The sequence below is a fragment of the Pieris brassicae genome, chromosome 5, assembly GCF_905147105.1.
Source record: "Pieris brassicae chromosome 5, ilPieBrab1.1, whole genome shotgun sequence".
Lineage (NCBI taxonomy): Eukaryota > Metazoa > Arthropoda > Insecta > Lepidoptera > Pieridae > Pieris > Pieris brassicae.
The window spans coordinates 20040033-20050806 of NC_059669.1; the positions used below are offsets into that span (position 1 = coordinate 20040033).

Sequence of the window (10774 nt, forward strand, 5' to 3'; positions counted from 1 at the left end):
TACTGCATCAGTTCACCTCGGACTGTGAGACAGCGGTTCTGCCCCAATCTTGCCCGCCCATTTAGCGGAAGCTGACACTAATTCAACTTAAAAATCTTAATACTTTTAAAACAGATTATTTTAGATACACAGAATATGAGTAATCCTTTGGAAATAACTTTTTTAACGTATAACCAAGAGGTCCTGTTATTCCCAGTAAAAATTGTAAACAAAACAATAAACCTACCCCTAGAACGCCCTTGCCTCCAGGTGTCCAGGTGACGGTTCGGACAATTAATTCTAAACTAATGTCTTAATTATAAAAGGATATAAATACTTGTATTTTTTTAGTCTTAATTGTGGAGGCTAGAGCCGCAAGCCTTGCCCTCTGGTCGTTAGTGAATCCGACCGTAATCTCACGGGATAATGTTTCAGCGGTCAACGCTACGCTCTTGCGGGTGTTGCAGAATATCTGTTACCGGGTATTATACAATGTATTTTAAGTTTATTCCGATGTCTTTAAATCAAACTTGTTCTTTCGGTTAAAACGATAAAAAATTGTGTGTAAAAAACCAAAACTAAAAGAAAACTCTCTGGGATCCCTATCCCCATTTTCTTATAGGCGATCAACCTTCAACAACGCGTCTTAACAGCACACATAGACAGAGGTCCTTTGGTACGTTGGTACCTACGGCCTCAGGGAAGAGATTTGTATAGTGCCAATCACTAGGATTACACTGCTTTAAGTTAAATTAAGACACAGTATAAACAAATGTCCGGTTTTGAATTCGATTCTAACCCAATGTTCTTTTTAATTAACTGATGCTTGCTTTGTATACCTTATATGCGAGTGTCAAATTTGTACGAAATTTAAATAGCAAAGACGAACTACACCAATCCAAACTATGAACACAAATTTATGTTTCTATGACATTGATATTTCTTTAAAAAATAACTATATCAACATAAAAGGACATACCAAAGTGGGTTTTCCGTTATGATATCTTTGTATGATTGGCCATAGTTTATAATTAAGAATAATATCGAATTTGAATATGCTTGAGCCTTCAGCGCAAGGGTATCCTTCGACCACTAGGTTCAACTTCACTGGACGACATTCGTCACCAAATCTAAAATAGGAATTGGTATGGTGGGTGCGCGCAGAAATTGTCTTAAGGAACGCTCAGTTATGGAACGATGGATTTCATTTTTTAATATTATTATAATATATTTCTGAATCTTAGACGACTCTTAAACTAAGGGATATTAAGACGAAGTCAAATGTTGATGTTGAATTGAAGTCATGGGTTTTTAACAAATGAAAGAATTTCGAGCCATGTTTTGCCCAAATGCAAGCTAAGTATAGAAACATTAAATATATGTAGCCTGGAAGGTCCTGGCTTAATTACCCAGGACTTAACGCAGAACGGACCAAATGCGGAAACTGAGTCCACGCCACACTACATACACTATATCGCATTCATCAAAATAAATTAATATATTTGCACAGTTATAACTAAAGTACACAAATGTCTCTTTCAATCACAGCATAAACACAATGTATTTGAAACAGATCAGTGTTAAGAAAGAAGTAACTAATTAAACCTTTTATTTTAAGGAATAAAGATTCATATTTTCAAACTTTATTTATTACATCTGGCAATATTAATTATAAAATGCCATTTTAGTTCCTGTCGAAAAACACAAAAATCTTATCGATTTTAAGGCATTTCTTATTCTTTCGAATTCAGCAGTCGGACGTTTGATTAAAATGATTGAGGCTAATTTATAAATATATGTACGTACTTGTAAAATACAGCCGGTTGTTCCGGGGTGCCGAGCCAAGTGGCAACATCTTCAGGGTTACTTACAGTAGCTGATACGGCTATAAAACGTATTTTTGGAGCTGGTGAATCTACAGTATCTACTATATTTTGGTACTGCCTTTGCAGTTTCCCTATACGATGAGCTGCTTTTGCTGAAGACTGAAAGACAGAAATGAGAGAAATATTCACAACGGGTAAGCGCAGATGAAAGTTGAGCTCCAGTGATCAAATATATAATATAAGTTATTTCGTTGACATGCAAAGGATAAGGATGTAGCTCAATTGAATCTAGTTCATTGTTTCATATTAACAAAATTATCATAAACAATATTGACTTGGGATGGGAAGTCTTTGATCTGTGGAGGATGGGACGGACTGTATAGGATGTATACTTGTGTAGACACGTTTGCCCCGGTCTACATCCCTCAGACACAGTGTTGCCAGATGGTCTCAGCGACATAACCCTAGACTAATGATTTCCCCCAGAAATCCCCTAGGATGCCCTCACCAAGCGGATAGTGGTATGGGCCATGGCGCGATTTTTTAAAGCGGCGGCCATGTTGGCATTGTTGGGTAATGAAAGGCATTACGCAAAGAATATGTAATAGACAATGGATACGGCTGAACGTATTGAACGGCTCAAGTTTTATTTGGTGTTTGGTTAAACGATTATACAATTAGTAAAATTAAACCACACGGATCCTATTCTTACGATGTGTTCGTACTTCAATCTAGTTCCAAAAAAGTAATATACAATAGCAAAAGAACTGAATTTGGCGGGCTCTTAAATTTCCCCTAAAAATAAAATATCCTTTCACCCTATTTTGCCGCAAACTCGGTTGAGGAACCCGTAAATCTAGGGGGAAATTCTCTGATCTGGCAACACAAGTCTACAAAAGCAGGCGCGGCCGCCGATCAGGCGGAAAATAATAAACGGCTTAAATATAAGTCTTTCGTCCAAATTTCATTTGTTCCCTTTGGAGTAGTGCCGTGGGTTTCAAGTATAATACACATAGACAACAAGCGCCAATTTAAGTTCACGATTTAAAGCGCTACTTTTACTAGCCTCTGGTGGATAGTACCCAGAGCTGGTGCATTCCTCGCTCAATGAATAAGTATCGCGATACAGCGAGGAAATGCTGACATAACACTGCCCCTATTTTAATTATTATCATTATTGTTCCTAAGTAGGTTAAGAATATAGTAAATACTGTATATTTTTAAATTCACAATTGTCCGTTACATCAGGTAAGATGGCCATTATTTATTCCTAAATTTAGTGCAGTTTTTGGTCTCATTTTCTATATTTAACGACCTAATTATAACAAATGAGTTATTACGTATTGTCACACACTGATTTTATGTTAAATAAATGAAAGCTAAATTTGAGATGAATCTTACTTCAATAGTTTTCATTCGACTAACGACAGCTTCGAGAACAGGTCCTCGTACTTCATCATTCAGGATATGAACTTCGTCAATGAGAAATAGTTTTATAACTTCAACTAAATTTGTATGATCCTTCCAGCGACGCGTTAGCATATCCCATTTCTCTGGGGTCGTTATTATTATTCTATAATTACGTTTTTTTTAATATTTATATTAATGAAAATAATGATTTAACACTTTCTGATTTCAATTTCAATTAATTTTAATTCATCATTATATACGTTATGCATGAGTAGCATAGGCTTATAGAAGAGCTATGCAGTGTTCCTCCAACTTAAAGAGAGGATCCTCGACTGGTCCAACCACTGACTATCTCGAAGGCTAAGGTTGAAAAGTTGTATGTACTGCGTATATGACAAATAGGAAGTATTTCATAGATTTTTGGATTTAGGAAATGTCGGATTCCTCGCGATGTTTTCCTTCACCATATCAGCGGGTGTTAGATGCGAACACGGATAATTCATTCTTGGCTAGGCTGGGATCGAACCAAAGACCTCAGGAATGTGTGTCGCATGCTGAAGCCACGTAGCCAACACTGTATTTTAACTTTTTATTGTACACAAGACAAAGTACAAAACAGTCCTTTGTCAGAAATCCTTTTAATTTTAAGGCTTCGTATTACACTAACCCATAATAGACATCGGAACACATTAAAAAAATGAGAAATGAGAAATGGTGGAAATGAGCCGATGATATTGCTCGTTTGTGATAAATGGATCAAAAGAACTTGGAACGGCCCAGAGGGGAATAAAAAAGTGAGATGATGAAATAAGCAGATACGGGGAAAATTGGAAAATAGTCGCGAAGATAGGAGGCAAATGGAAGTGTTTGGAGGCGGCCCACACTCCATTGGAGATCGTGTAGTAACATTAAATATATTATTAAATAAATATACTTTTTATTGAACTCAAACATAGGCTATTTTTATTTCATTGTATACCATATTCTTGCAACAGAATTATCACAGCAATTAAAATACCTATAAGGCTTCAATTGTGGAAAGTCAACATCTGTATCACCAGTAACTTCTATACACAATAGTCCAAGCTTCGTGAACTTTGGATACCATTCCGTTAAGCGTTCAGTACATAGGGACTTTACTGGAGCCACTAAAATTTTAATTACTATTGCAGTCTACAGCGACTAACTTCTTCTACCGATACAACCTTTAAAGGCAAGTAGGTGATCAACAGAGATTTGATTAAGGCACCAAGTCATTGTTGCGCGGCATCCAAAATTAAACTAACCATGATGATCGCCAACCTTTGCAAGGCGATGGCACTATAAGAAAAAGAAGATTGACCTTCTATGTCTGACACATGCCATCGAATTGTTTGTCCATGCCATGCCAATTTCTTGATAAAATTTTCCTTCATCGTACAAGCGAGTGATAAATGAGCACATAGACCAAACATCCCTAGGTGCAAAGTCGGGGATCGAACCTACGACCTCAAGGTTAATCATCACCAATTTGTGTGACTTCGTTTGATGCTCAAGCGTAGTCTGAATAGTTAGTTTAAGTTTAAGTTAACAGTGGTTAACACTGTTCTATCTGTATTCAGACTGGCATTGTTCTTTTACTTTCTAAACCCTTGGAAATTTCTGTCTGTTGCTCGACTGAGGCACGGAATTGTTCTAACTTAACTATTTGTTACAAAGATTGCATTATTTTCAATTTTGGCCCCACACGGGAATTGAACCCAAAGCTTTCTCCATTTGAACATTTAGAGGTACATATATTATCAAACAAGGTTTATTGATTCCTATGCACTATATATGAAGTAAATTGAAAACTATTTGATTTTAACTACGTAAAAAAAGTATTTTATGACTTACTGTAAATTATTTTAAAATCCTGATTAATTTTCTTCTCCTCAAGTTCCATTAGTAATTGAACTATGGCCATTTCAAATAAAAGAGTTTTACCTGATCCAGTAGGAGCGCAAATCACCAAAGACTTATCTGATATAAAAATAATATAAAATGTGTCAACTATTTAGGCCATCAACATTAAATTCTATAAAATAAACTTACCTGAATATAGAGCATCGTCAATAATTCTAGACTGCACAATATTAAAATATGGATATTTAAAAACTTCTCGATATTTTTCATCTGAAAATTTTTAAGATTTAATTACCTCAAGTCACTTAAATTGGCCAATAAAATAGAATATTTATTATTATACCAATCTCCTCAATACTCCGAAGGTGTCCTTTTTGCCCCGTACCTCGCTCGGGTCTTGTAGGGTTAATTAAGTTAGTAGCTATTCCATCTTGTGAGCCTATACTTGTAACTTCTACATTGTTTGTTGAGGGTAATGAAAGAGGTTGCGAGTCCGTTGAGTCGTCGTCGTCTATAACGTTGGTAAAGTTAGACCTTTAAGATAATAGGAATTACAATATAAACATATTTTATAGCTCGTCTTTATGATTAGCAATATAAATAATATATCAGCCTGCGGCAAACCCGAGTTATTTTATCTTAGATATGAATTATAATTTACGACTTATTCTATACCTAAATAAAAAAAAGAGTGCGACCGCACCCGCTAGCACATGATTTTTTTTAAATATAAAGATTTAGTATAGTATTTTACTTACAATTGGTTTCTTTTCATCTTTATTGTTCAATATTTAGGCGCCAAAAGTTCCGAATACTAATATAATTTGTTTATGGATCTTTTTTTTTATTAATTTTATGGCCTGGTTACCAGACCCCTAAGCCAAGTTTATGGATCTTATAACAATACATAGATAATGAAATTAAAAACGAACCCATAAGACATATCAATTTAAATATAGTGACTGGTATATTCTGGTGCGTAAAATAGTTTAGGAGATGATTCCTGTATTTTATTTTGTAATAATTGTTGATTGAAATGTATGAAAGATACCTCAGGTTGGTTTATATATTAAAAACTTAAAATGCGCCTGTTGTTTTAATATATATAAATTGGCAATACTATAGTGCCGTCAGTTGTCATTCAAATTTTGTTATATTTGTTTTCGAAGTACTTTGACACAATAATATCATATTTTTCCTCAACATTTGAAATTGTGAAAAGGTATTTAGAAATTACCTAAAACTAAAGTCACTATACTTTTTAGATGGTTACAAACATAGTTACATACAAGAAAAAACGTAATTTATTCATTCTTCATGCTCAAGATGTAAGTATTGTTACCATTTATGGTTTATTCATAATAAATAACATATAGATGAAACGTGGTATTTACGTGATGTTGAATTTGTTTTTAGGAACTCAATTAAAGATCAGGATAATGCCGACACAATCAGTATCGACACATTGGCACTCGAAGAGATTCTTGAAGACGAAAGGGCTCAGGAAATATCAGAATTGAATAGTTTAAGTGACAAAGTGTGCTATCTTCACACAAACCTGTTGTACTATAGAAACCCTAAGTCTAAGATGGGTTCAACATGTTATGAAGCATGGAGGACACTTGTGAAAAAAGTGGGTGGTTCACCTAATGCATGGAAAGATTTGGGATTTGCTTTAGGCGTCAATCAAGGAGACTTAGATGTAAGTTAAAAGGGTTTATAACTACACTAAAGGGTCTATGACTATTTATAACTACTCTAACGGGTTTCAATAAACAAATTAATTATTTTTAAAGATCGCAATATTATCTTAGTTATTACTAACTTAACACTCTTTAAATCTGTTCTGTTCAACTGTGGGAACAGTTGTATGCTAAAACTAAGTTTTATTGAAGAGAAATTTGTGTAAGTCATACATTTTGCTAATAACAAATATGTTCTAGTAAAATATAGGGTGAGTAATCTTCACAAGCTCTTCAGAAAGAATAAAAGACACAGAATTAAACTTAATTAATATTTATTTTGTATTTGACTTTAGAATATTATTTTTCAGTACATATCACATTCTGTTAAAGATGATCCAGCTGACATAATTCTTAAAGTCTACATGCAAAATGAATCTGCAACTCTAGATAAAGTATTAGATGCATTAATAAAAATGAAGAGATATGATATCCTAAAAGCAGTTGAAGATCCATTGTGTAATTTGGCACAGTGTTTTGTAAAAGATGATAGTGGATATCAAAGTAATAGTGATACTGGAAAAAGAGAAATTATTAGCTTGACAAAAAATGTTCCTAACGATTTGCCACCAGCTTTAAGCAAGAAATATGTTAAAAATGCTGAAAAGCCAAAACAACCATCCCTCAAGCCTTCAACAAGGGCTGATGTAAATAAAAGTACAGTTGAGGCAACATTATTTCTTACATATACAGAAGATGGTTTAGATACAGCCATTAATATTCAACATTATGTTAATAACTGGAATGAGTTTTCTGGAATTACAGTATTAACATTAAATGGTAAACGCGAAGAGGTTGTACAAAATCCAGAAAAGTTTATAAGAGAGTATTTTGAAAAGGTAAATTATGTATAATTTTTTTCAGTGTATAATGTCAATGGCTTTACAGTTACTAACTAAATATTACAGTAAGATTCAGAAACAAGACTTAGCGTTAAATCTGATCAACTCCCTATACCCTATATATTGTATACCCATATACATTTTGAATCTCACTCTTACTATTTGTTGCCAGAGCCTGAATATATTAGCTAGTTTTAAGACATCATGCAATCTTGATTCCTATTATTAAATTATATTCCTTTTGTTACAGGCTCACTTTATAGTTCCAATAATAACAACAGGGTATTTAAGTAGAATTAAATCATACACTCCTTTGGAACCAACTACTGATGATAATTTAGATTTTAAATATGTGAACTTTATATACAATTTAATAGTCAATTACTATATACATGCCTCTGGGTGTATCAATGAAAAAGTAAGGAGTGTTCTGCCACAAAATGTTAATGTTGATGTATTGAGAGACATATCTATGTATCCAGACTTAATGCCTTGGACTTATGAAACTAATTTTGATGAACACTTTAAGGCATTTTTAAAAAACCTCTCTTTGTGAGATAAGAATTTGTATACCCATTTACTCAACAATAAGCTTTAAAAATAGCTAAGGTTCCGTCTTCCTGTGATAGAAAAGTGTAAGTGACATCCTTGGCAGTTATAATATATTATAGATAGTAAAAACAATTTTATTTTATTTTGTCTTTATTTGTATAATTGATATCTTAAAAAAACAAGTCAATTCCTAAAACACTAAATTCCGTATTACAACAGCATTAGACCATTGATAACTTAATGCATTTTAAGTTAAGTGAACACAAAGTAAATGAAAAATGTGGTAAGTAATAAATAGTATTTTTGACAACTTAAAAAAAATCAACTTTGGTTGTAACTTAAGCAATCCAATCTATTGTGAAGAAAAATTGTATTACTTAGAGAAAATATGAAAACCAGGTACAAAAGAAACTAAATATATTAACTATATTTTGTGATAGATTCAGAGAAGATTATTTATTCAGTCTTTGTTTCTTCAGTACTGTCCTGTGTCTCATCTGCTGCTTCATCGGCTGTACTGATATCATTTACATCAATGCCAGTGTCATTGTTGCTACAATTAGCGAGCTCTTCCTGCAATTAAATATTTCGAAAGTTACGAAAGTGTCTTAAAGTTCATAGTAGTTTGCGCTAGGCTAGCCCTAGTTTGATGAAATTTGATGTCTCAAATATTGTAGAAGATATCACCCAAATAGAAATGCAGTTGTAAAAAACTAGTACCTTTATAACTTCAACAAAGCTATTGGCTTCTTCCAACATCTTTATATATTGAGAGTTTTCTTCTTTTAAGTCCTCAATAATTTTTCTTAACTTCTCATTTTCATCTAAAGCTTCATGTAATGCTTGTCTATGAAAAAAATTATTTATACAATTTAACTACAAGTATTGATAAGAAATATTTTTAAATATAAAAGATTGGCCTTGCTGTAGCTGTAGGAATGTAAAATGTCAATAAGGTTAAGAGCTAATTATGCCTCCAAAACCGAGGCTTAATATGACTAGTTAGTTACTAACTTATTTATTACTTGACCATCAATACATTTAAATAAAAATTTACTTACTGCCGCTTTTCTGCTAAAATTTCCCAATATTTTTCAGAAGCCCCATCAGGGTTAGTAAGATCATCAACTGATACTTTGTCTTTAATATCTACTTGCACCTCCTTAGTAGCTATATTCTTTCTTTTTACTTCAACATCTCTAAAAATAAATTAATTTTTATAACTGACTTGCCTATGGAGAACTAAACTAAAGAAAGAGTTAATAAAACTAGTGTCAAAACATTAAGAGTTAATAAAGATTACCTTAGTTTATACTATACAATAATATTGTAGAAAACTATATCAACATGATATTTATTTATATTATTATATATTAGCCATAATTATTGTATAGGCTAGAATGTAACAAATGCACTCTCTTTTGTGTACTTTATAAAGAAAAGAAAAACTGACTTCTCATAACGAGGAGGTTAAATTATTTGTTTTATGTGCATACATGTGATAGAAATCAGAGTGAATTTATGAAGGTATACAAATATATTTCTTACATGAGGGTCTCTTGAGATAGTTGGTGTTTTAAATTTTTAGAAGGTCTGCCAACTAAATTTTCCGTGTCTGTAGCGGCATGCTGCAGAGTTTTAAAGGATCTTCTTGTTGTTCGCGGCATGTTCTGTAACGGTTTATCAAATTAACTTGTTATAAATCATTCAACACTAAAATGTAGGTATCACTGCAAAATCGCCATAAAAATATCAAAAGATTTGGTGTATTAAAAACCCTCACAATAAATCTTGAGACTTTAGTTATTGCTCACGGTTTCGGTAATCGAAGTTTGTTAAGAAATTTAAATCAAGTTTACTCAGCATAAAATGCAAAACAAACTTTTTAAAGTCGCTGCAAACTAAAACAGAAATTGTTAAATGACAGATATACTCATTCGCTGCCAAAATGACAGTACAGCCTTGTTTCCCGCCAAAAAGTAACGGCGGCGTGTGTTTTCCAAACTATATTCTTTGTATAGTCTATTTTAAAATAATATGGGCTTTTTCCTAAAATCTTTTAAAATAAACTTGTATTTAGGAAATAACTTATTTTTAAATCAATATCGTTTTTCTAACTGTATAATTAATTAATTTATAATATTTACAGACAACGTTAACAAAAAATCAAATATTGTCGATTCAAAATAAAATTCAGTATGGTCTTGGTAAATTTTTGGTCTTCTTATTACAAATTAAAATAAAAATGCTACGTTATTGTGTGGAACATATTGAGAAGTTCTGAGAATATATACATAATTTTATGCGAGATCAGTTTTATTACTTCGTAAGACGTGCTAAATAGAAGCAATTATAACAACAACCTTATACAACCTGGATTAAAGTAAGCACCGACTTCGTCATTATGTCCCGATAGTTTGTCTAATAGTGTAATAATCTCTCCTTGTGTGCTCATTGTATTTTTTGCCACATGTACATTAGGCATTTGATTATATTTACCCTTCAATCATGAGAAAATACTGGTCAAACGAAAATCAGT

At 32.7% G+C, this 10774-nt stretch overlaps 3 protein-coding genes across 5 annotated transcripts in view; 1 reads left to right on the forward strand and 2 right to left on the reverse strand.

The window, feature by feature from the left end:
* LOC123709557 (probable ATP-dependent DNA helicase HFM1) overlaps positions 1–5910 on the reverse strand; it is a 36930-nt gene extending 31020 nt beyond the window's left edge. The window contains exons 1-9 of the mRNA XM_045660962.1: positions 5858–5910; positions 5443–5633; positions 5289–5369; positions 5091–5216; positions 4234–4363; positions 3207–3378; positions 1786–1964; positions 959–1109; positions 317–451 (exon numbers count right to left, since the gene is read on the reverse strand). Of these exons, the coding sequence (XP_045516918.1) occupies positions 317–451; positions 959–1109; positions 1786–1964; positions 3207–3378; positions 4234–4363; positions 5091–5216; positions 5289–5369; positions 5443–5633; positions 5858–5874 (1182 nt within the window). The 5' untranslated portion in view covers positions 5875–5910. The remainder of the gene's footprint in view (positions 1–316; positions 452–958; positions 1110–1785; positions 1965–3206; positions 3379–4233; positions 4364–5090; positions 5217–5288; positions 5370–5442; positions 5634–5857) is intronic.
* A 366-nt stretch (positions 5911–6276) lies between these two features.
* LOC123710218 lies at positions 6277–8377 on the forward strand. Its single transcript, XM_045661983.1, has 4 exons — positions 6277–6427; positions 6516–6801; positions 7153–7680; positions 7934–8377. Exons 1-4 carry the CDS (start codon positions 6417–6419, stop codon positions 8237–8239), a joined length of 1131 nt encoding a protein of 376 aa, XP_045517939.1. The 5' UTR covers positions 6277–6416; the 3' UTR covers positions 8240–8377.
* A 36-nt stretch (positions 8378–8413) lies between these two features.
* Positions 8414–10168, reverse strand: LOC123710219 (geminin-like). Of its 3 annotated transcripts, none has more exons than XM_045661985.1 (5): positions 10050–10162; positions 9784–9905; positions 9297–9434; positions 8956–9082; positions 8414–8808 (listed from the first exon to the last, which is right to left on the reverse strand). In XM_045661985.1, the coding sequence occupies exons 2-5, from the start codon at positions 9900–9902 to the stop codon at positions 8692–8694; spliced, it is 501 nt and encodes a 166-aa protein (XP_045517941.1). In that variant the 5' UTR covers positions 9903–9905; positions 10050–10162; the 3' UTR covers positions 8414–8691. The 3 variants fall into 3 exon arrangements, with proteins under 3 accessions (XP_045517941.1, XP_045517942.1, XP_045517940.1); XM_045661986.1 differs by having other exon boundaries at positions 10118–10157; XM_045661984.1 differs by having other exon boundaries at positions 8415–8808; positions 10019–10168.
* Positions 10169–10774: the final 606 nt, after the last annotated feature.

Bases quoted from the DNA above. Each gene is read 5' to 3' on its own strand.
- LOC123710218 (XM_045661983.1), top strand. The intron at 6,802-7,152 runs GTAAGTTAAAAG...ATTATTTTTCAG, and splicing joins TCAATCAAGGAGACTTAGAT to TACATATCACATTCTGTTAA. The intron at 7,681-7,933 runs GTAAATTATGTA...CTTTTGTTACAG, and splicing joins TAAGAGAGTATTTTGAAAAG to GCTCACTTTATAGTTCCAAT.
- LOC123710219 (XM_045661985.1), bottom strand. From the start codon at position 9,902: ATGCCGCGAACAACAAGAAGATCCTTTAAAACTCTGCAGCATGCCGCT. The intron at 9,083-9,296 runs GTAAGTAAATTT...TTTTTTTCATAG, and splicing joins ATTTTAGCAGAAAAGCGGCA to ACAAGCATTACATGAAGCTT. The intron at 8,809-8,955 runs GTACTAGTTTTT...ATTTAATTGCAG, and splicing joins GCTTTGTTGAAGTTATAAAG to GAAGAGCTCGCTAATTGTAG.